At 41.9% G+C, this 26,208-nt stretch overlaps 1 protein-coding gene across 2 annotated transcripts in view; it reads right to left on the reverse strand.

Moving 5' to 3' along the window:
- Positions 1 to 1,057: 1,057 nt before the first annotated feature.
- LOC121947533 (immunoglobulin superfamily member 21-like) overlaps positions 1,058 to 26,208 on the reverse strand; it is a 70,039-nt gene continuing 44,888 nt past the window's right edge. For both annotated transcript variants that reach the window (XM_088082705.1, XM_088082704.1), the window contains exons 6-10: positions 23,532 to 24,054; positions 22,588 to 22,688; positions 8,528 to 8,720; positions 8,403 to 8,441; positions 1,058 to 3,551 (exon numbers count right to left, since the gene is read on the reverse strand). In XM_088082705.1, coding sequence (XP_087938831.1) covers positions 3,466 to 3,551; positions 8,403 to 8,441; positions 8,528 to 8,720; positions 22,588 to 22,688; positions 23,532 to 24,054 — 942 coding nt within the window. In that variant the 3' untranslated portion in view covers positions 1,058 to 3,465. The remainder of the gene's footprint in view (positions 3,552 to 8,402; positions 8,442 to 8,527; positions 8,721 to 22,587; positions 22,689 to 23,531; positions 24,055 to 26,208) is intronic.

Below are 26,208 nucleotides of genomic sequence, written 5' to 3' on the forward strand. Positions count from 1 at the left end.
ATCAAGGGGATGCAGACGCATTATACTGGTGCAAACACAGGTACACCTATTTACAATGGCAACTATTTTTATTTTTTATTTTTATTTATTTTTTTATTAGAAAAAGCACAAATGAACTGTAAGGTATCTAAAATAAGGCACCCCACATCTCAGGTGAAATATTCCCGTCCAGAAGAAGGGGCTTTTCAAGTATTTTATAAAAATCTTTAGGATGCACCGAAGGAGTCTCAATATTGCAAAAATGACAGCGAGATCTCAATTTGAAAAAGTTAACACAGGTATAGGCAGAGCATTTACCTGATGCATAAAATGGTGTTCACAGATGACATCCTTTTGTTTATAAGAAATCCGACTGTCTGTATCTGCCAATCTGCACTGTCTAAGAAAATATGATGATATTTTAGAATATAAGGTCAATGAAGCAAATTTAGATGGTCAGCATCAGGTAATAATGCTGCAAGTAACTCCTTAATATGAGGAGAACAAGTTTCCTTATTGGGTGGGAGGGAAGGGAGGTGGATGGGTCCTTCAAACAACTGACTTTCATGTGGGAGTCCAGAGGACGCTTCATGTGATTTTTTCAATACCTTACCATGTGCCTCTTTTGCCTAAACATAACCGTTCGCGACTTTGTCGCCTGATCCTAACAATTGTGATGGTCCGCCTTGGTTGCCATGCTGTTGTGTAAACATAAGCATCATGCTCCTTCAGCCCTCTATGTGCATATGTTGACATCACAGTAAAAACATCCCGAGGTGTAAACAGCAGACACAGTAGGAGGTTACTGACAGAATGGAACCATGTGACGAGTTGGGATGAGAACATTGGTGTGTAACGTGCTTGAGGCCTGTAACATAAGTACATTGTGGTCAAATGTTTACCTTGTTTAGCTTTGTTGTTCTGGTTTTCAGCTGTATATCTATTTCTGTGTAAGAACATTGTTAGTAAAGACAAATCAGAGATGGTCAGTTAAGCTGACTTGGATATTTGGTGTATAGTTTAGGTAGTATGAGTTTAGACACACATAATTCACAAAAATCAAAGACTGACAACAATGCAGGGCTATATTTTTGTTTTTTTAATCCAAAGGATATTATATAACAATCAGTTTAATGTGGTTTGATAAGGCCTACATCAATGTTAGTTTCTCTCACACTAACATCACCTGTCGTGACTTTGTTACCTAATCCTAACATCAATAAGGTTAGTATCCATATAGTCTATATTTTAGGTAATTTAACTGTTATTTTTCTCTCATACCAAACAAACCACAACAAATAACAGAAATTGACCTTGACATTTTCAGATCAAGTAAAATGATAATAACTTAATGAATAAATAAATAAATACAGAAGTAAATAATAACAATCACTTTTTAAAAACTCAATCCAATTGATGCATCTTACATTATGGGGACCCTACTTTGTTCACATAGGCTCACATACCCAAGGTAGCATGGCTGTAGACTCTTTCAAGCCTGTTTCACACAGCATGTGTCAGCGGTGCGTGACGGCAGCCTCGCCGAACTGCAGTGCGTTTGATGCTGGTGTTCTCACATGTATGACTCATTTAGGTAGTCATGCAAGCTCCTATATCGCCGACAACATGGTTGTGCAAATGTTTCAAAATAAAATGCCTTCTGTCAGCCACTGATGGGACTCTGTCCACCGATACGTTGTCAGAGGGCTTTTGTTGTGAAAGAGAAGCAGGAAAGTTGGAGTAAAACAGACGTCTTTGTATTTCCTCATCTCTGTGACAGAGAGATACTTTTAAACTGCAGTAAAGGTGGTCTAGAGTCAGTATAATCATCAAAACACCATTTCCACTTTCTATTTCTGCAGACAGATGTGTGTGGCATGCATAAAAAATCAGTGAGCCAACATTTCTCTGAATGTGCCATGGCTGACACACAGCTAAGACCCGCCTGACAAGCGCTGCTCAGGCGGGCGTTGTGCATGCTTTAACTTGTTAACACGGGCGCAGAAATAAAAAACAACACATTTGGCGTTGCTCACACATTGCTGATGTGTGCCGTGTGAAACAGGCCTCACTTCTGTAGTTTGACTCATTTGGTCCGCACCATAGCCTGTGAATAAAGATGGACAACGCACCTATGGCCTATGACCATTCACTAACATGGAGGGGCAGGGCTGTACTGCAGGGGGTGAGCGAGATTAAATAACCTCATTTTGGGGGAGCTGTCATGTTGTCCATCTTTATATACAGTCTCTGGTCCACAGGGGAAAAAATGATACATTGTTGCATTTTAGTTCTGGTTCAGTTCATGTTCACACAGACTTTTTACAAACAAAGCAAGAGAAGTACACAAGGTTCTACCGGCTGACAGGTAACTCACTGATTGGACATTTCCTCTATGCAAGGTGGAAAATGCTCAAGGCCAGATGGCTATCGAATATAGTTTTTACAATTTTGTTTTACACTGCACACATTTTACAAATTTAAGATCTATAATGATGTCAACCCAACTCCAATACCTCCTTCACACACTCTGTGAATTAGGGAAGTCCTTCATTTTGCCATTCTGGAAAAGAAATCAGGTGCATAAGAAGGGCTCTCTGAGGAAATTTGAAATGATATGCGACTTTTTTGAAAACATGTATGGGAGCTGGACTTAAATATTCCAGAATGATTGACTATGTGTAGTGGCATTAAATTGTGATGTGATAGGCTGTTCAACCAACTACTATTTTATTATGTTTCAATATGTTATGTTACTTTTATCATTGTACACATACATATTTTTCTGTTTTTTACTACACTTTTGTTTTTGTCTTGGTCTGGGTTCTGATTAGATTTGTAGTATTTGTCTTGTCTTAGCGCTGTCTGTTTCGTATTACTCTTTATATCAATTGCTACTGACACTTTTGTTAAATCTTTACAATTGGTCTGAACTGACTAATTGTTAGTCTCTGTCTAACTGTCCTGTCCTTAACTGTCATATTTTTTTAAAAAAAAACAAAATCAAAAAGATTGTGGCAGAAAAAGAAAGGGGGGAGTGATCCTGCTTCCGTATACATTTTCAGAAATTATTTCCCTGGTTTCAGCATGAAAGCCTTAAGCTTATCTAGGACTAAGATTCTTCAGTAACATTATTCCCTGGGATCATAGGTGACGTGTCACACACACACACACACACACACACACACACACATCTAACTTTTCCTCAGTGTGATGCAATCAGAGCCTATTACAAACTCAGTCAGAGTAGAGTACCCCCTCTGCAAAGTTTTTTAGTGTGATGGCATGCTGTTCAGCAACTGGACCTTTACACTGTGGCTCATGCTGTATCACTATCTTTCTTCTCTCACAAGGTTGAAGTCCCACTGCACCTTAAATGTTCAGTTGTGCTGGAACAGCTGTGAGGGAATTTTGCTACTTTAGCTACTGCCAGGGGCTTCAGGTGGTGGTGAGTGGAGGAGCAGTACAGCCTCATGTCACGTCAGGTCACGTCAGCTCACAGGTAGAGCTCAGCACCAGCAGCAGCACGGAGGTTAAAGTGAGAGAGCAGTGATTGACGGCTACATCAATGGCTGGACACAAACAAAAAAGTATATGCATTACAGAGCACTGCTATAGATTCATACATACATATTGATTCATATGCTTACACATAATTGTTTTTACTAGGATAGCTTGATTTTTCTCTAAACGATTATTTTGCCACCGACTTTGAATCTAGTCTCAAGAGGACGGCCCAATTCACTGAGGTGTGATGAAAAAGAAACAGGCATAAACGTTTCCTGGCAGGGCAATTTTTTTGTTTTTGTTTTACACTGTTAGGACAAATGTAATATTGCTTTGTGCTTCTGGCTGTCATTTTTTTGTTTGAGCATTTCAGCATTTCATCAAACTAATTCCTCCTGTCCAGTCACTGGCACCTGATGGCACCTAGTCCACGAAAGGCTAATCCTCCACCTGTACCACTCTCTCTAACCCAGCAGACTATGCAGAAGCAGAGTCTCTCAACACTGCTCTGTCTGGGCTTTGCTCTTTCATTTTCTTAAACGTAGAATTTGGTTTATGTGTCCATGTTTCTTCCTTGTAGACGTCCCCTTTGAGTCAGAGTCATTACAGACACACAAACACACATCACACTAAGAGAGAGAGTGGGTCTATTCCTTTTACTAGTGTCAGGGAAAACGTCTCCAAAAGTCTCAATGTATGACATTAACAGCTGTTTTCTTGCCAGGATTTTACTTTTTTTGATGCAGTGAGAGCATATCTAAATCTGAATCTTTCAATAGCCCCTAGTCCACAGAGATACCGCTATACTGCCACAATGGAGACCATGACGCCGGTTTTTAATTTTTACACGGAAACAAATAAAAGTGGCATCATGTCTCCCAGAGAAGACAGGCAAATTCTAGTTTGATATATGATATGCATCAGGCAGCACTGTCTAAACAAAAACAATGGCACAACACAGTATTTAGCATCCTTCTTATATGGTGACTGATCTCATCCTCTGCACGGAGAGTAAAGGAGGTCCTGGACCTCATTGTCTCCCCAGTTTGCAGAAATGTTCAGTTCATTGAGTTTGCTGTGAGCTGCTACTAGCTGCTTTTCAAATCTACTGGTTGTGGGTCATACACATAACGTTTTGTCACTACGTCACACCTGTACCATCATTCTGACCATTATTCTGACAGCAGAATAGTGGCGCAACATTCCAGCCTAGAGCTCTGACTTAAATGGCACTTTGGCAGGAGTTTTAATGCACTGTGTCAAGATGGAAAGGGAGAAAGAGGGGTGAGAGAGAGAAAAAGTGGAGCAACAACAGCAGAGCATGTGGAGAGCCAGGGGAGAGAGAGAAAGCGCTGTAGTGGTTATTAATAACTACGTTAGCATTTGGATTTTGCACTCGTTAAAGTAAAAGGGGCACGTCATGAAATAATATCCACAGACAATGACTTGGCGATCAATGAAATATTTTATTTAGGCTAATAAAATGATGAGTAAATAGAGGAAGTAGTATGACATATAAAGGGCAGTGAACAAATGAAAGGGAACCTAAGTGATGTATGTTCAGGTGATTTAAATGATTAATTATGGATGATAATGGGTGGAAATACGTGACCGTCTAAAGCGTGGATGCGCACTGAACGGTAAATTAGAATTTCGAAATTTGGCATTAAAGGTTAGCTATATGACATCAACTCTGATCACTAGAAGATGTTATTCTGCCTACTTTTGCCGACTTGATTATCCTTCTCCGGGGAGGTCCAGGTCGTCACTTCACTCCAGTGGAGAGCTGCTGCGTGTCTTCCAGATGAGGTGACCCGCTGAAAGGTGGCAGCGGCCAGGCAGGTGGAGTCGCTGTGCGGCAGTCTTTAACTGGCCTCTATGTCTGCCTTGACGAACCGGTAAAAGTCTTTAAGGGCAGGCAACGGATGCTGATAGTTTGTACAGCAGGTGTTGCTTCTAGATCCGTAGCAAAGTTGACAGCTGTTCGAGGAGTCCATCCATCCATCCATTTTCTTCCGCTTATCTGGAGTCGGGTTGCGGGGGCAGCAGCCTAAGCAGGGAAGCCCAGACTTCCCTCTCCCCAGCCACTTCGTCCAGCTCTTCCCGGGGGATCCCGAGGTGTTCCTAGGCCAGCCGAGAGAAATAGTCCCTCCAGCATGTCCTGGGTCTACCCCGGGGCCTCCTACCAGTGGGCTGGCCCTGAAAACTTCACCAGGGAGCCGTCCAGGAGGCATTCTAATTAGATGCCCAAGCCACCTCATCTGGCTCTTCTCAACGCGGAGGAGCAGCGGCTCTACTCCGAGCTCCTCCCGGATGACCGAGCTTCTCTAAGGGAGAGCCCAGCCATCCTACGGAGGAAGCTCATTTCAGCCGCTTGTACCCGTGATCTTGTTCTGAATTACTGCAGACGCTGCACCGATCCGCCTGTCGATTTCTCGCTCCATCCTTCCCTCACACGTGAACAGGACCCCGAGGTACTAAAACTCCTCCACTTGGGGCAGGATCTCATCCCCGATCTGGAGGGGACACCCTTTTCCGACTGAGAACCATGATTCTCATCCCGGCCCCTTCACATTCGGCTGCGAACCGATCCAGTGAGAGCTGGAGTTCACGGCCTGATGAAGCCAATAGGACTACATCATTTGCAAAATGCAGGGACCCAATCCTAAGGCCACCAAACCGGACCCCCTCAACACCCTGGCTGCGCCTAGAAATTCTGTCCATAAAAGTTATGAACAGAATCGGTGACAAAGGGTAGCCCTGGCGAAGTCTAACCCTCACTGGAAACGAGTCCGACTTACTGCCGGCAATGTGGACCAAGCTCTGGCACCGGTCATACAGTGAACGCAGAGTGTCCTTCTCAATTAAAACTCACAGAAATAATCAAAAGTAGTCCCGTTGGGCTGACAAAGTCACTTTAAATTATTAATTTGAGTTTACTTAAAAAGTAATGTGAGAGGGTCTTTACTGACCAAAAACTGGTATAAAGAAAAGCGTCAAAGAGATTTAAAAAAGAAAATGGCTTCAGAAGTTAAAGTTTAGCAAAGCTCTGGTGAGCTGTTGCGGCTCTGCTTATAAAATTGAAGAAAATAAAAAGCGCAGATACACGAGAAGTGCTGCGGTAAAAAGGAAAGTGGGAAAAAGCACTGCAGTGACAGGGAGAGTAGAAAGAAGTGAAAGAAGCGAAAAGGAATTAGAAGCGCTGAGCTGAGAGCTCACTCAGTTTTTATCTCTAAATTTGGGGTGCGAATGGAAGGCGGGGTTAGCGAACTTTCACGCCAAGCAATCACACATCCAGCATTCGTTTCTAAAAGACCCAATGTAATTTAGGAGACATTTATTTCTCCGTACTTTATGACGAATTATGTGATCTAACCCGTTGTGTGTAAATTCACGTATCTCATCAAACCACTATAGTCTCATCACAGTAACTTCAAATACATGTTAGGAGACCTAAAAGAAATTTATATAGTAACACATGACTCTGAAGATCCTTTGCTCAATTCCGTTAAATGACCACACATAACATAAAATTATCCCAACGAACTTGGTAATTACTTAGATATAGGATTACCTTCTAACATTATACAATGTATGCAAAATAAGATATAACTATAAAGTTGGTTACGAAATTACTGATAACTAAGGCCACTAGATGGCAGTATGACTCCATCACAAAAGGGGAATAAAACATGCTTTAACCTAACTCATTCAAATTAAATGATAAAAGAATGGGAGTTGGTCCTTCTTATTCATCAAAGCACATAGACAAACTCTTACTTACAAAGAGAAAGATTAGGGAATTAAGTTAAACTTAACTCGCAACCTTGGTCCAAGCGATTCTGTCAGATGTTAGTCTTAACACAAGAATGCATAATGAACACAACATTTTTACAACATGTCCTGCCTTTGTCATCTCAGGAGGGGGGAAATTGAGGTACTGAGAGTGGAGGTAATGAAATACTGTTACTTTGCATGCCTGAGTGACCCCAGGAGGTCATTTAGGTGTCTTACATCCTGCTGTATACTAGATGGGGCCTCAGGAACATCTATCTCTCATGGCATCTTGAGCAGGAAAGTGTCCAAAGCTGACACTTTTTAGTGGCTTAAAAGGAGAACGTGTTTGCAGATGTTAACTGTGGCATTTCAGTAAAATTAATTAACAACTCTCTGTTGAATGCTTTGGGTTCGTAAAAAAGTGTCTCTTGACGTGTCCCCCACTTGCATTGGGAAAGTTGAGCTCTGGAGTTCCTCAGATGTAAAATGTAAAGACCACAACAGGCAGTGGAAAAGGGGCTAATAAATAACTGTGAGTTAAATCACAATGTTAACAGTCAAAACGAGAAAATGTTCCTTTAAAGGCCCTTTAACTACCTCACTGCTTGCGGAGTTGTGAAGCGCTGAAGCTGCTGGTTCTTGTAATACTGGCCTTCTGTAAGAGAGGACTTACTTGCAGTGTACCTCAAGGATAGATTCTAGGCCCTATTCCTTTGTCTTGTTATACACCTCCCCTTGGTCTCATGATTCACAGACATAATAAATCTAGTCATTTTTATGCAGGTAATGCATGATTTTTTGATACCTTTGACATTGTTACTGCTCTAGTTAACATATGTTAACTTGTAAAACTCTGTTGGTATGAAAATAAGATTGATGAAATAATATTTCATTATAACGAGTTGAGATTTAAAATTTCCTAAGCTATTTAATAAGTTATTGATGTGATTATTTTATTATTACTCATTTTAAGTTACATATTGAACATTGTGGGGCTCCATATATTTGAGTTGGAAATTCTCAGCCAGTCACAAGAGCCCAGACTCCTGTTTTCACGAATGGTCTGCTATATTAATAGGATGTTAAAACAGTAACAATAGAAAAACTGCCTAAATTGATTATAATATAGAATGACCTACCAATAAAATGTTCTTTTCCTTTCTTCAGTCTTGGGTTGTCTGCAAAAAAACACCAAATAAAACACATTTACTTTGATCTCACTGAACAAATAAGAAACTACTGAAGCAAATCCTTTCAAACTCACCAAACACAATGAGGCGGGTGTGGGTATCTGTAGAGCCTAAAGGATTCTGGGCTGTGCAGCGAAACATGGAGCCATTGAGCTCAGCAGGAACTCTTTCCAGGACAAGTTCCCTTCCGTCATGCTCCTCTCGGCCATCTAGCAGACGCCCGCCGACCTTGGTCCAAGTGAATATGGGCTCAGGGAAAACATCACTCTGTGGACAAATATGCACACACCAGACGCACACACAATTGTTTAAGCTTAGCACTGTACAGTGTCGTCACAAAATGTGCTGAGGCTGTGTTTACACATTATTAAAATGCATCTTAGGTGATCGCATCACAAGTATCCAACTCAAAGTATGCAAGTGTGAATGCGTCCTCATGCATCTTCAGATCTGTCGTTTAGAACATATCCAGAGGTGTTCCCTGTCAGTGTGTGCCCTAATCAATCCTGGATGACACTGAAAGACTGTCTACTCAGCTTCATCATTGCTAATATGTGACCTGCCACCAGAAAACCAGTAAGTCTAGTGAACAAAGAAAAATTTCTTCTTTTTTTTAATTTGTGATTTTCATTTTTTTTTTTTTTTTTTACAGAAAATGCAACTTGAAATCACAAGGAAGCCATTCTATGCTTCAAATAACAGTATTGGGGGCCTTAAATCCAAACACTTTGTATTTGAATTTGGGTTGTTTTAAAGGAAAAGTTGATTCCTAGTTGGGGGTGTGGTGATACTGAAGTAAATTAGCATACTTGCTACATGCTTTTGTTCCTTTTTTCAAATCAGCTGCACTTGAACCCCATGGCTACTTAAGCGGCCGCCCCTGCATTTAAAGTAGGCTAGAAACTGTTACTGCTACTTCTGGAAGCTGTGTGTGTTTCATCACTGAATGAAGATGGAGCAGGAAAAGTGCATTGCAGAAGAACTAAATTGGAGCTGTTACAGTGCAAATCTTTGGCAGTACTTCTTCAAAAAGCCAGGTGCTTCTGGTCATCCCGATGCCAATCTCACTTCTGATTCTGAACCCGAACTAAAAGACGAAACTGAAGAAATCGAGGAGAGTGACTGCATTACATTGTCTCCCTATTCTACAGTTGACCTTAGCCGAAGACGACAAAGAGACCCTTGGCTCATGGTGGAGGAGCTGGAGCGTAAGATATCAGAAGCTATATCTACTGTAACATTTGAAGACGATAAAGAAATAGAAAAGGAGAAGATCTGTAACTTTGACTGCAAATGCTACGCAAGAAGAAAGGAGAATTTGCTGCTCGGGACGCAGTCCTGTATCCGCTAACCTTCTCCAGAGCTTATGTACAACATACAGATGGATCTTTAGTGGCCCGAAAGAGAGTGGCAGGACATGAGAATAATTGGACACCTTGAGGCGAACAGGTGTACAGTATTTACTTCTTAGATGACTACATCCACCAAGAAGCCTGCAATGAAAAGAAAGCACCCCTGAACTTGTTATCTGAGCAATGAAGTCTGCAGGAATTCTTTAATGTTTTCATTAACTTCCAAGTTATCAGTGTTACGTTAGTGTTCATTCAAGTCACATACAGGGATTACAAACTGTTTTTCATGCTAGAAGCTATCTTTTAATAATCCACTGTGAGCTTCAATAATGTCCAAGTTATCTAGCTAGCTAGCTAGCTCAGTATTGTTGTTTTAAAATGCAAATGATACTGACATCGAAACTGTGAGCATCTGCTATTAATTTGAATAACACACCAACCTGATAATGTGCTTGAATGTGTGAACAACACACCCATGGGTTAATAACACCTTTGGGTGACAGAATAACACATCCATGGGTGCACGAATAAATTATTGACTGTGATGTTAATGATTTAGCAACTACCTGAGAGCAGTTTGGATGCATATACATCCACAGTCAGGTGACACGATGCCTGTTAGAATGAACCATGATCTTAAACAAATATTTTCTATGTTTGCCTTTTTCAGAATTGGCAAAGACACTCTGACTGACATAATCAAACACTTTGATAAGAATGGGGCAAGACCACAGTTAAGGAAGAAGGGCTCACAGCCACGGCCAGCCACGTTCATCACAGACAGAGCTGTGGAATTTATAAAAATAACTGCCTAGAGGACAATGCAAGAGAAGCAAGCTTTCTGTGGCTGCCATAACATAGTTTAGCAAAATGCTAAAAACAGCAGCAACTGTTAAACAGTTTCAACAAACGCACACAAACACACATATGGCTCAATTCTGTTGTTAACCCAATTAATAACCATTAGGTAAACAAACAAACTGTCCCCTGGCAATAGTAGTCTCGTATGATGGTGAATGAAATTATGTGCATGATTATTTGCATTTTGAGCAGGACAGGGAGATATAATTTCAAGTGGTAACTCAAGACACATGTGACATGTCAATTCAAGTCAATTTTTATTTATAGAGCCCATTATCACAAAACATGGTTTGCAGCCTCCTTGAACTATATGCAACAGGCTTCCAGCTCTCACCGTGCAACTGCAGGAGAACGCCCCTAACCAATAGCTGCTCCCGTCTGCTATAACAGCTGCCTGTCTCTGCAGGTCATAATGAGCTAGAATGGGTGAGGTGATGAGGGCTTCTTTGAGTTGCTGGAATGCTTGTCGCTGTGGCTGATCCCATGTCCTGGAGGTTTCTCCCTTCAGCAGGTCATATGGGGCCTGCTGCTGTTGCCAAGTTCAGTATGTATTTACTCATGTAGTTGATCATGCCCAGTGCTCGTTTTAGCTTGGGAACGTTTGTGGGCTCCTGTAGCTTGCTAATAGCGTTCACCTTACCTGGGTCTGACTCCGCTGGCATCCACTATGTGTCCCGGAACCGCAGTCTAAATACACATTTCTCCTTGTTGAGTTTGAGATCAGCCTGTTTCATTCTCTCCAATGTGTGCTGCAGAGGGTGTCGTGTGCATTCACGTCCTTTCCATGCATGATGACATCCTCCATCCTCTAGTCCCTCCAGCAGTTCGTTCATGTTGCGCTAGAAAATCTCTGTGGCAATATTTATTCCATAAGGCAGGCACTTGAAATAAAAAAAAAGGATGTGATAAAGGTCGTCGGGAGGGTGCTGTCTTCATGTAATGGTATCTGCCAAAAGCCTGATGCTGCATCCAGAGATGTGAAGACTCTGGGCCCTGACAGCTTGGCCAATGTCTCCTCTGTCGTTGGCAGCTGGTATCTTTCTCTTTGATGTTCTCATTTAGCTTCTGTAGTCCTATGCAAATTCTCACAGTGTCTGTCAGCTTCATGACGGGCACCATGTGCGCGACCAGTCTGTGGGTCGCGTGACCTTCTCTATCATGCCTTACTCCTCCATTTGCTGCAGTTCCGCTTGGACTTTAGGCAGGAGTGGTAGTGAGACTCTTCTGGCTGTGTGTACAGCATATGGTACGGCTCCCTCTCTTAGACTGGATCTTGACTGGTTCTGTCTTAAGGGAGTCCCCTGGGGTCCTGCGGCTACACTAACCTGCTGTACTCTTTTAACCAGCCCTATCTCTGCTGCTGTCTCTCTTCCCAACAGATTGCTGACTGTGTGCCCTTCAGCTACATACTTGTTAAAAATGTGCTTCATCTGTTTGTGAAGCGTGCTAGCTGTGAACTGTTCCACAATATCGAGCATCCCTCCCAGGCTATCTAAAGGACTGTAACCAGTCAACCACTTTGGGCTTAGTGTTTTCAGGTTCATTACAGTAACATCACCTCCTGTATCAATCCCAAACCTGACTGGAGTGTGACCTACTTTTAGTTGTTCAGTCCAATGCTCAACTCTACCCTGGTTTACTTTGCTGACTGCACCCAAATAAAAGTTTTCTTCACTGTTGTTACTGTGTTCTCCTACTGACCCGAGAGACATTTTCACTCCCAGTGACCCCTCTTTCCAAATTTTCTGCACTCGGATCCTAATGCTAGGCATTTAGCAGGGACCACACCTGTGGCACCTGTAGTCCTCCCAGTGGGTTTTCACCCAGCTGTCATGTCTCTCATTACCCCACTGTCTCCCAGCTCTCTTTGAAGGTAGCCGATGTGTCACCTCCTACACCTGGAGTGCTGCTTGACTTATCTTCTATGCGACATCCTTAGCCTGTCTTACAATCTGCATCGCTGTTTCTAGCGTCAGGTTGGACATGAGCTGTAGTAGTCTAGAGAGCTCTTTGTTGCGGATGCGGACAACCAATCTGTCTCTTATGTGTTCACTTTCCTTTTTACCAAAGTCACAGTTCTCACTCAGTTCATAGAGAGCTCTGATAAATGACTCTGCCATGTCCCCTGACTTTTGCATTTGCTGATAAAAGCAGGCTCTCTCATGTATGGTGTTTTTCTCTGGAATGAAATATCTATAGAATTTAGCCAGCACTGTATCCCATATCATAGTCATTGTCATCCTCTTTCTCTTCGAAGATAAACAACTTGAGAATGTTCCGACTTCATAGCCCATGATGTAGAAGAGGGTGCTAACCTGTATATTGCCGCCATCGTTAGCCAACTTAACGTTGGGTGTCTCTCCCAAAACACTTCTGACAAAATGTCAAATAAAGTGCTGGCCAACACTGCCATTTATTAGCTCCACAACAACTTTACTGCGACATTGCAGCATGTGCTCAGACCCCCTGTGCTCTCAACCGAACTTGCTCATACACTTGCGTATAGTCACAACCTAACAGCTTAACCTAGCATTCTGATTGGTTACACAGTATGTCAGTCTATATCTGACTGATTAGAAAGTATGTCAGTCTACTTAAATTGTCCAATAACTTGACAGATGGCATCACACAATCCCTGCAGTGCATTTTCTGAATAAATGAATGCAAAAAAATGACCACAAAGACAAACAAAACTACAAAAAGATGCATAATGACAACATCAAGACTTTAAACAAGAGGAAATACCACCACACAGTCTGTATGACATGCCCCTATATAGAATAGCTGGTAAGACCTTTGTATAATTGTGCCTAGGAGCCCATTGTCTTATAATCCATCCTCGCTGTCAGTCAGTCATTTTCTGTAACCGCTTGTCCTCGTAAGGGTCGCGGGGGGGCTGGAGCCAATCCCAGCTGTCATCGGGCGGAAGGCAGGGTACACCCTGGATAGGTCGCCAGACCATCACAGGGCCGACACATATAGACACACATATAGACCATACACACCCACAGTCACCAATCAACCGGAGCTGCATGTCTTTGGACTGTGGGAGGAAGCCGGAGACCCCTGAGAGACCCCACACAGACACGGGGAGAACATGCAAACTCCGCACACAAGGGCCCACGCCCATGGACCGAACCCCGTTCCAATCGGGTTACGAACCAACCTCTTGCTGTGAGGCAACAGTGCTATACACGACGCCACCGTGCCGCCTCCTCGCTGTTAAGTACTCAATACGCTTAATTTGTTTGTACAATTATTTTATGGATGTTTTTCAGTCTGTTGGATAAGGCTCTGGAAACCACCTTATAGTTTATACAATCAATCATTTCATTATTTATTTGTCAAATGGAATTTTCCAAGGTGTAACTCCAGTGAAATGTGATCCCATCCGCTCCTGTTACTAATGCTCTGTAATTTAATTCTTTGTCTATGTTTCCGGATGGTTCTGGTAATCCACGGTTTCTGGTTGTGGAATGATTTAACTGTCCATACATCATGACCCAAACAAGACGCTATAACTGAGCCACCACCTCCACTCTGTAGATGCCACTGAACGATGTGCAGCAGGACTGGGACAGCACCTCAAAGTCCCACTGACACACTAGTCCTTATTCACCGTAAAGTTCACACCTGCCCAAGTTCTCTGCTCTGTCAGACAGCATATTGAAAAAGAGCCTAATGGCTTGGTCCAGCATTTGGCCAAGATTTCAGTGAATCAGTGGACAACACAGGTCACAATCCGACAGGATTGTTGGAAACTGATGCGACATGGAGGTTGTCCAATTTATTTCCCACACATGTACAATGGTTTGCAGGATGCTACTTTGGCTTGTTCCTATCAGGGGTGTGACTTCTAAACATTTAAACCTTAAGAAAATTACTAAATGTTAACATCATAATGTGCTGCTAAAAAGGAGAAAAGAGAACTGCATGTAGTATTTTTAGACCCGGCTAATGCATTTGGCTCAGTGCCACAAGCCTTATTTGAAGTGTTTTTGAGTATCTTAGAGTGCCGTGAATAGCTGTCAACTTAGTGAAAGCGTAGTTTTAGGACATTTGAATGTGTATAAGTCCTTCAGATTTCACAACAGGCTGACAGAGGCTAGACAAAGGTTATTATGGCAGCATTAACAATGGTGATGGAAGTAATTATCAGGGCTTCCAAGTGGGTTGTAGGTGGAGAGAGACAGCAGAATGGGATGTGTCTTCCACCAATAAGGTCTTACATGGATGACATGAAACTAGTAATTAGAACAGTGTCATGTACAAAGTCTATTAGAGAAGGTAAATAAGAACTTCAAGTGGGCCAGTATGAAGATCAAGCCAAGTAATTCTAGAAGTATTTCATTATGTAGTGGGAAATTAAGTGATAAGAAATTTATCATAGATGACGAGGAAATTCCAACAATTAGGGAAAAATCCGTGAAGTGCTTAAGTAGGTGATACAATTATCTGTCATGGAGAGAATGGACAGGTTGGTTAGCTCATATTAGGAAGTGGTTTAGCGCTCCTAGGTGTCTTATTAGTGTGGCATTGTATGGGAAATGGATACTGCAGCTGCCAGTACCTAGTTTAACAGAGGAGTTTAAGTGCACCAAGGTCAGGGCTGAGCTGTTGTTAGCAGGGAGTAAGAACGTGATAGTTTGGAGTGTGGTTCTAAATCCAACCAAGGGAAGAAAATGGAACCCAAGAATTGCAGTTCAGGAAGCAGAGGCTACACTTAGGCATGAAGAGATAGTAGGTAATGTTCAATTTGGCCGGGGAGGCTTGGGGCTTGGCCCAGGCAAACCGGTGTGGATAAAGCAGGTCCCAAAGACAGAAGACAGCTGGTAGTGGAACAGGTACGTAGGCAGGAGGAGATTGTAAGGATTCTAAGGCAGTGGCTCAGGCTAAGCAGGGACAGTGGTTGAATTGGAAAAGTGTGGAGAGGAGGAAACTAAGCTGGGGGGACCTGTGGAGTATGGAGGAAAGCCGCATTAGATAGGGGCTACAGGGACTACTAGGGACTACATACAATGTGTGCCGACCCCCCAGAACCTGAAGCTCTGGGTAAGTAGCAACCCATCATGCCCATTGTGTTCAGGTACTGTAACCTTAAGACATATGCTAGTTAAGGGCCAGCAGGGGGATCCACTGAATGGACAACTCCTTGAAATCAGGTGGAGAGATCCATCGATCAGTCTTTTCAGGAGAAAATCCAGGAAGTGGGAGGGTATTTAGGTGTGGGAGTGGCCTGTTTGAGTCTCTTTTTGTGAGATCATGCTGCCACCCATGTAAGTTTGTTTGTTGATTCTGCCAGTTCATCCCTATTTCCTTTAGCTTGAGCCTTGTATTTGAGTTGTAGTATAGTATATAGTATAGTGATAGCTAGCCTTGTATCAGTGATAGCCATGTGGTAGGTTAGCCTTGTACCTGCGATAGCCATGTGGTTGCTTAGCCTCGTAACTGTGATAGCCATGCGGTAGCTTAACCTTGTATCTGTGATTGTCATGTGGTAGCTTAGCCTTTTATCTGTGATAGCCATGTGGTAGCTTAGCCTTGTATCTGGTAGTATCGGCATTGTCACTACCTGGAGCTTGCACAAATGGAGCCTGGGTCTGTCAAAAGTTGCAATGCTGTTTAGGCTGTGATAAGCCATGTGGTAATTTAGGTAAGGTAATATAGCATGTAGCAGTTGTATCTGTGATACCATGTGGTAGTTTAGCCTTGTACCTGTGATAGCCATGTGATAGCTTAGCCTTGTACCTGTGATAGCCATGTGATAGCTTAGCCTTGTACCTGTGATAGCCATGTGATAGCTTAGCCTTGTACCTGTGATAGCCATGTGATACTACCTAGCCTCCAGGAGGTGTTGTGGGACTAACTAGGTGAAACACTTATGAAAGGAGGTTCCCACCTGATGACCCCAAAGACGTGTTAGTTATCACTGCTTACTGGCCTTTATATTTAAACCATAATAGCTGATTAGTTAGTGATCCTAGGTTCTTCATTGAGTGCTTATCCTTTTCTGGAGCACAACTTTCTTGTGTTGAGTTGAATGTGCACGTCTCTGCACAAGGCACACTGGGAAATAACGCTGTTGTTGAAGAAAAAAAAAACAACAAAGACAGAGGAACAAGAAGATGTACTCTTACCCGTAATTTCCACCAGGTCCTTGTGCGATCGGACTACGATCCATAACGGCAGACGGAGCAAATAGATTGCACTCTTGTACGTGGTATGTAACTCTGCTCTAAATGGTCCAATCTCCTCTAAACTTGACATGTTTGATAAAAGTCCTGCCCTTATAAAATCTGTATGACAATTTTAAGTGATAATCAGAGCCCCACCTACTGACAACAGGAAATGTCATGTTTTACACTTTCATGTTCTGCTCCTAGGAAGTTGAACTAATTGATCTCAAAATTGGGCAAAAAAAGGCCTCAGACATTGATAATGGTTTATTGTGAATATTGTGAATTTTTGTTGAAGGGTGTTCCCGTGGCGGCTTGGTGAATTTCGATGTTTCGAAGTGAAATGTGTAACTTGACACCAGATGGTCAGATCTTCACCAGATTTCACACATTTGATGGGAGTCTATGCCTGAAGACATCTACTGTACAATTTGGAATCATAGTCATAGTACTACCTATTATTAACATGAAGTTATTTTTTTTACACTTGGACTGTCTTCTCTTAGCAGGTTAACTTGATCAACATCTGATTCAACCAGAATAGTATCAAGACCTTGATGATATAAAGATATAAAGCTGTTGCCGTGGTGACGCATTGTTCACTATAAAAAAGGAAGCTGTATTTGACGGACAAGGGAAGCTTGAATTCTCACAAAACTTGACAAAACACATCAGAAGTGCTAAAATCTGATATCATGTGATTTTTTTTTTTTTTTTGTTTTGCTTTGGTGTGCCTACAGGGCTCTGTGGTGCCCCCTAGAACATTTCAACAAAGCGGCCTAGAGCTACAAAAGTTGGGAGACATTTGTTCAAATTTTCTGAGTACCATCTAAAGGGCTTGGATATCAAAGTTAATCAAAGTGTTTTTATTGATTTTCACATTCAGACATCAAACCTCCATTCAAACCAAGATAATAGGACTGAACTTATTCATCACAAGTGTAGAACTAAACTACAGACAAAACAGTGACAAGACAAATCATACTAATACTAGACATCAGACACACCCACCACCCATGATAATAAGAAGAAAATAGATGACAAAATAAATTAATTAATTAAAAAATGAATAAATAAAAAAAAAAAAAAAAAAAAAAAAGAGAGAGATGGGGAGGGGGGAAAGGGGGAAGGGGGTCAGAAGCTGCCAATTATGTTGGAGCAGCTGAAAGCTCCTGTTCAAAGTGAGAAATAAAAGGCTGCCAGACCTTAGAAAATCTCTTAGTGTTGCCCTGCAATGTAAATCTAAGGTGTTCTAATTTCAGGTGTGCCATCACCTCCTCCATCCATCGTTCGTGAGATGGCGGTGTTGCCTTTATCCAGTTAAATAAAATTAATCTCCTGGCCAACAACGAAGAAAATGCTATTGCTTTCCTTTGAGCAGTCGTTAGTTGTGCTTCCCCTGGTGCCACACCAAAGATGGCTGCCAGAGGGGTGGGCTCTATATTTCTGTTATAAACGGATGAGAAGGTTTTGAAAATTTTGGCCCAAAACTCTTTCAGCCTGTGACAAGACCAGAACATGTGACATATGTTGGCTGGCACCTGTTTACATCTAGGACAAGTCGGATCAGCCCCCTGATAAATTCTTGCTAGTTTGTCCCTTGAAAAATGAAGTCTGTGTAACACCTTAAATTGTATCAATCCGTGTCTAACACATACAGAGGAAGAGTGTATTAGTTCTACTGCCCATCTCCAGTCAACTTCCGATATGTCCAATTCTAACTCTTCCTCCCATTTCGTTTTTATGTAATCGAGGGGTGGGGAAGCCACATTCTGGATATTCACATAGATCCTGGAAATCATCCCTTTACAAGTCGGATTCATATCCAATAGTTCATCTATCCATCCGCTTTGCGGTAGCATAAGGGATGAAGAGAATGTTTTTTTCACAAATTCTCGAACCTGAAAATATCTGAGGTAGTTAGTCTTTGAGGGGATTCCATACTCTTTCTCCAGTTGAGCCGCAGACATGAATACCCCATCTTTAAAAAGGTTTTTGACACATTCCACCCCAGCTCTATACCATTCCCTAAATGCTGTTCCCCCAAGGGCCGGGGGAAACAAATGATTGCCATAGACAGGAGCAGAGAGGAGGGCATTTCTGTTTTTAAAATGTGTTCTGAACTGGACCCAAATTTTGATAGAGTCATGTACAACAGGGTTGTTTGTGTACAGGTGTTTGCTTAAGGGCAGAGAGGCGCAGACCAGGGAGCGTAAGAACACTGGGCTAGATGCATATCTTTCCATATGTACCCAAACTGGGGTTTCATCGTCATCTACCTGTGAGACCCAAAACAACAGCTTATGTATATTGGCAGCCCAATAATAGTGCATATAATTTGGTAGAGCCAGGCCTCCCTCTTCTCTCTGTCTCTCAAGGAACTCTCTTCTTATCCGGGGGACTGTTTTATTCCAGATAAAGGTGGATGTGCATTTATTTAATTCTTTAAAAAATGATTTAGGAATGAAAATTGGAATTGTCTGGAACAAATAGAGGAACCGTGGCATTACAGTCATTTTGACAGAATTAATCTTCCCTGCTAATGATAGGGGGAGAGATGACCACCTCTCCATATCTAATTTTGCCTTATCCAATGTTACTTTAAAGTTATGATTAAATAAGTCTTTGTATTTACTTGTTACATTGACACCTAAGTAAGTGAATTTATCTTTGTGCGTTGTGAAAGGAAAGGACTGAAATGACAGTCTCCTCGCCTGCTTATTAATTGGGAAAAGAACACTTTTCGTTAGATTAACTTTATAACCCGAGACCTTCCCAAAGTCTTCAATAATATTCAGAGCCACTGGGATGTTTGTGGCAGGGTTTGACAGGAAAAGAAGGAGGTCATCAGCGTATAGCGAGAGTTTATGGTTTTGCATCCCCCTGTGTATACCCCCAAGTCCAGCAGCATTCCTCAGCATTATTGCAAGGGGCTCAATTGCCATATCAAAGAGCAGAGGTGACAAGGGGCACCCCTGCCTTGTTCCCCGAAACAGAGGAAAAGGTTCAGATATTATATTGTTTGTTCTCACCATAGCCTGGGGATTTGCATATATTATTTCGATCCACGAACGAAATTTAGGACCGAATCCGAATTTCTCAAGAACTGTGAAGAGATAGAAATACTCTATTCTATCAAAAGCTTTGTGAGCATCTAGGGATATCACAATCTCTGGTTCAGTGTTATCTTCGGCAGTATACAACACGTTGAAAAGGCGACGGAGATTACTGGAGAGTTGCCTACCAGCAACAAACCCTGTCTGGTCAGGGTGTATTATCTTACTTATAACAGGCTCAATCCTAGCTGCCAATACTTTGGTCAATATCTTATAATCACAGCCAAGCAAACTCACTGGCCGATACGATTCACATTTAAGCGGATCCTTATTTTTCTTAAGGAGCACAGAGATCACAGCCTGTGACATAGTTTGAGGTAAAACTTTTTTATCAAGAACCTCCTCATATACTCTACCTAGTAGGGGTATCAGTTTGGATGCAAATTTTTGTAAAAGTCACTCGGGAACCCATCTGGGCCCGGTGCTTTACCCGTCTTCATATTCCGAATTGCATTCTCTATCTCACTTGCAGTCAGCGGTCCCTCTAATCTATCCCTCTCTGCCCTCTCTAGGAACGGCATTTCCAGATTTTCACAAAAGGTTTTCACCCGCTCCCTGTCATTTATTTCTGAGGTATATAAATCCTTATAAAAAGACTTAAATTGGTTGTTGACATCTTTCTGATCTATAATTTTATTTCCCAGATTGTCTTCTATCTCCACTATCATACCAGCCGCTTCTGACTGTTTTAGTTGGTGGCTCAGGAGCCTACCTGCACGCTCACCATGCTCATAGAGATCCTGTCTTGACCTAAGATATAGATCCGCCTCACGCTGATTCAATAAGATATCGTATTTGGTCTGGAGCAGGATCCGTTTTCTGTGTAGCTCCTCGGAGGGAGCTGTAGAATTTGCAATGTCAATTTCTTTTATTGCCTCTGTTAATTCTGTAATTCGTATCATCTTTCTTTTCCTTTGTCCTGCATTGTACGAAATTATTTGTCCCCGTATATAAGCTTTTAAGGATTCCCACAGAATGCCACTACTTATATCAGGGGTATCATTAAGCTCTAAGAAAAAGTCTATTTGCGAATTTATGAATTCCGTAAAATCATCATCTGCCAATAACCTGTTATTAAAGCGCCACATTCTCTGAGGTGACGTGTTCCCAGGGAAATTAAGTTTCAATATGACTGGGCTGTGATCAGATATTACTATGCCAGAGTATTCTATATGTGTTACTATAGATGTCAATTTATTATCTAATAAGAAGTAGTCAATTCTAGTATACGTCCGATGTGGTGGAGAGTAAAAGGAGTACTGCCTGGAGGTTGGGTTTATGAATCTCCATGGATCAAATAAACCATATACCTTGCAAAAAGAGTTAATGCATTGTGCTGATTTACTTAATACATTGGGTGTTGGGCTAGAGCGATCCAGAGCCGAATCTAGGACACATTGGATATCAAAGTTAGCAAAATCTTGAGTGTTTGTCACACCATGCAGCTATGACAAGGCGTCAAATATCTGTCACCATGCAACAAACTCTAAAGTACATGGTCAGTCTGTCCCAAATCTCACATGCTGAATGTGTCCAGGACTGAAGACATGTACATGTCAGTATTTAGTTATATCAGTGGACAAACTTGCAATACAAGTGTCCCAGTATCATATTAATAATGTCAGCCACACAAATCTGTTATATAATATAGTAGGAAGGAAAAGAAAACATTAACCTGCTCATTTGGAAGCTGCTGCTGTCCAATCCATCTCACAAGCAGCCCAACAAGTCACACAGGCTGGCTTTTCCCCTTTTTTAAAACCTCTCATTGATGCAGTTCTGCTCTGGCTGTCACACACACACACACACACCTACACACACACACACACACACACACACACACACACCTTAATATAAAGCAACTTGACACATCTCCAGCCCCAGCACTGCATGTAGGAAATACTATTTCACTGTTGCTTGCAGTGTTCCCCTTTCACAGAAAGACAAGGCTACAAGGCTCAGTCAGCATCCCGCCAGTCTCCTGCTGTGAAACAGTGAAGAACGTATAACACAACACAAGCTCAGAGCCGCTGCATCTACTGCACCTGTGCCCTTTGTGGTGTGATAACAGTTTTGAGGTTGTGTGCACCTGGAAAAAACTGTGCTATTTGAGTTTAGGTTTTGAGGATGCTCTCTATATAGAGAGCAGGTGTTTTGTGTTTTCTGAATGAACACAGCGCCATGAATGATTTTTTTGCCACTTTTGTTTAAGGTATTACAGAAAGAGTTTTAAACATGTGGAAACAGTTCAAAAGTTTCTATAGAGGATGTGTATGTGTGTATGTGTATAGAACATAAGTACATGACAGATACTTAAAGAATGACATGAGATAAGATGTCTGAAGGGCATGATATGCTTCTTTAAGATGAAGAGTTTTAATATTGTCCTTACTTGCAGAAGCTTCACTGCACCGCATGACAAAAGTTTTGAAAATGGGCAAAAAGGAACAGAAACCAACTGCTGACTAGAAGGTAGGAACTAAATTCAAAAACTTGCAGTACACTTTGAAAAGTGTTCAAAGGAGTAACATTTTTGTTCTTTTATCCGAAAATGTCCTCTAATCATTGGTGACATTTTATTCTTCACAGATCATTCCATGTTTAAAGAGCCACTGTGTTGGAAACTCACTGCAGAAGGTCCCAGCTGGAAGCCCTGGACAGTGATCCATACTGTGTCTCCCACCTTGGCCTTACTGGGGATCATGGACAATTTGGGGCCTCTGGGAGCAGCTGAAAGAATGGTGAAATGCCATGTTGGACAACACGTAACTTACTTGTTAGACAACACTCAACTTACATTTCTGAAAAACAGGAAACATGTGATATTATGCTTCCTAAATGTGGCTACCCACACTCCAAAGATGTACTCACCTGCTCAGAGAGTATGTCCACCTCCTTTCCGCATATATGTGGTATAGACTGCTGAAGTGAAGCATTACAAACTGTGCTGAAGGCTCTAAATGACCCACTTACTGCTCAGTGTTCTCAGTTCAGTTTGAATTAACAGACTTAGCAACTTGCCCCTGTTAATTTTTTGTAGCCCGCAATTTGTCCTACAAAAGTGTAACTGTGCTGAGTTTAAATCTCGCTGCAGCCCTCATTATACAGTGCATTAGCTCTTTTCAAACTGCACATTAAGTGTGTCAGGACTCCCCGGAGTCTTCAATATTTGATTTGCTGTTTGACCTCAGTATTTACAGTATATTCTGCATCTTCATTGTTACCCAGTGATCTTGCTGTGTTGAAAACAGGAAATGACTGACCTTAGATTTGCAAGAACTCAGACTACTTTGGACCACTTTCCTGGAGTAGTACATCCATTAATTATTGGCAGGAAGTTGAGTCAACCTGAAACACTTTTCAGGTTTTTGGCTATAAGCCATTATGTAGCATTTGGGCCACAAGAATGAAAAGTGTGTTAACAGGATCTTCAGGCTTATGTGTTTACAGTAATATAGAACTATTTCAGCTATCTCATATAAAATCTAACCTTATGAGCAGATGATCTGAGTAACTCGACTTAGAGAAATTTCTGTGTGCGTGTTAGCTCTGCTGGTGGGACTCATGACTCACCCAGTGTGACCTCGGCCTGCATGGGCATGGACAGAGCTGGGTGGTTGACCTCACAACTGAACAAAGCCTCGTTGTCCAGCTGTGGGTTGAGGCTCCAGGTCAGCATGGCTCTTACTTCCATGGTGCCATCACCTGCTGCCTGCTGTCGGTGCTGGAAGTAGTAGAGCGGATCACTGCTTTGGACCCAGCGAGGAAACTCCCGGCTCACCACTGTCTCGGGGATGACCTCAGTGGTTGGCTTGGTGTCCGACTCAGAGGCTTGCTCTTGGCTCTGTTCGGGGCCTTTGGGGCCATCTTGACCCAGCCGGGCTAGCTTTCCCTCTTGTTCTAACAGGGACATGGACCTCTGCAGTTTGGTGTCATCAAGGTCTTGACTGGTAAGAGCTCGGGAGCTCCAGAGTCCCGCCTGGCTCTTGCCCCAGCTCTTTTCTAGACCTGGACCCTTGCTTTGGTCTTCTACTGATGAGGAAAACTGGGAAGTTGGCACCACATCAATAAGCTCACCATCCCGCTTAAAGTACACCTGAAAGGCCGGGACAAATGCAGGTGAGCTCAACAGGAACACAGAACCTCCATTTGAAAGGGCAGTTTGCTGTGTGCTCTCAGTTTTATAAAGGGCAGGGCAAGAATTTACAGAGTCAAATGTCACAATTATGGTGAGCTGAAGGAGATGCCAAGAAATCTACAATGGTGTTCAACAGGAGTATGTAATAAACCACGTCCAATCCACAGTTTCCAGTGAGGCATAAACATTTACAATTAAACATGTATAAGTTTAAGTATGGGGTGGGGGGGTTGGTGGGTGTAGGATGGTGTGTGTGTGTGTGTGCGCGTGTATTTGCGTGTGTATGAGAGAGAAAGAGAGAAAGGGAGAGAGAAAGAGAGAGTACATTACATTTAAGACTACTTTCAATAAGACAACATTTCAAATTTAATTGTACCTAAAAAAAATAGTTGTGGGGTCCCTCATAACACTATCTAACACAAACAATTTTCTAAATATCACTTAGTCTCTTACAGTTATTAATTATGTATTATTAATTATTATTATGTATGTTAGCTATTAGTAATGTAACTACTATTGATCTAAACACAATTACCATAATAATGATTAATTGTTTATTACTTTTATCATTATTATTTGTTTATTATTATTTTAAAAATAATTAAAAAGCCAGGCTATGTTTTCAATCTGGCCACCTTTTCAACCAACAGCTGTTTCTCAGCTGATAGGCCCATTTCTACAATGCCCAATTGGTAGTTGGAATCTGTGCTGTCTGGGTGCCGTGTCTCAGCTGGAAAAGGACCATGTCTATAACAGGTAAATCTCAGCCAGATTTGGCAAAAGTAAACCAGCCAAAGCTTGCTCAAATTTGGCCAGACAGAGCCGAATCCCAGCTGAGCCAGCTGACACTCAGGCGCAACTGGGCCAAGCCTGATGTCTACCTGGGTATTTATGTGATTTTTCAGTTTCTTCTGGAGTACCTTAAAACCAAATATGCAATGTCACTTTAATATTTATATTTTTTAACACTTGATTGTATTGGAATAGCCTACAGGTTTAAATATTCCTCCTTAATCTGCATATTAACAAGAATATTTAGCTAAGAATGTAACTTCAGCAGCTAGTTTGTTTCAACAGAGATAATACAGCAGGCCTATATGCCTGTGAGCATGCATGTTAAAATGAATCATTTTGTATTGCAATTGTATTGCAATGCCAATTTTGCTTAGCGAATTTAAGGTTTCCAATCATTTGGAAATCATGGGTCCCATGAGTCCCACAAACTGACAACTGACTTTCACGTGGTAGTATGGAGTTCGCTTCCAGTGTGTATGTGCATTGTTTCACCTTTCTTTTTACACCTTGCCATGTGCCTCTTTTTCCTAAACCTAACCATCCCTTTCTTTGTTGCCTAATCTTAACCATTGTGACGGTCCACGTTGGTTGCATGTACAAACATAAGGACCATGCAGCATCATCCCACCATGCGCATTTGTTGACACCATGGTAATGGCAGCCCAAGAGTGTAAATTGCTGACAAAGAAGGTCACTAAAAGAGCGGCATCATGTGACAAGTTTGGATGAGAATGTGTTGGAGTATCGGGCTAAACCAATCAGAGGAAGAGAGTAGGCCTTTGCTATCCTGGAAAAAAAATTGGTAATTGGGAATCTCATTTGTTCTATACATAAGCAAAGGTGATGAGGCTTTGGCATTGACCTGGAATGTTTCGGGTCAGACCAGCCCATTGTTTGGGGGATAGGCCATGAACAGGTCTGGTTTCCAGTATGGATTGGGAAGTGACAGCCTGTTCTCATTCCACACTTGTCAAATAGCTCTGTTAGTACTTTTGGCAGAAGTGTGTGACTCATCTAATTTCTTTCATATAAACTGGTGTGTGGTGAGTGCTTGGGTCAGATACTCTGCAGATTATTTCACGTGTTTGAATGTGAAGTTTTTCTTCTACACCTTATAGTGTGCCTACTTGCCCCAGACCTAACCATCAATGCTGTTGCATGTGCTGTTGTTGCCTAAAAACAAAAATGTGCCAAGATATTAATGATAATGGGGGTGGGGACGTGGGTAAATGACAGCTATGTTACAGACTCCTCTGATTCAATGTTTTCCTTCAGCCGAAGTGGATTCTTACAAAAAATTATTTTTATAATAGTTAC

Source organism: Plectropomus leopardus, chromosome 9, assembly GCF_026936395.1.
Source record: "Plectropomus leopardus strain MGB_pleo_1.0 chromosome 9, ASM2693639v1, whole genome shotgun sequence".
NCBI classification, from domain to species: domain Eukaryota; kingdom Metazoa; phylum Chordata; class Actinopteri; order Perciformes; family Serranidae; genus Plectropomus; species Plectropomus leopardus.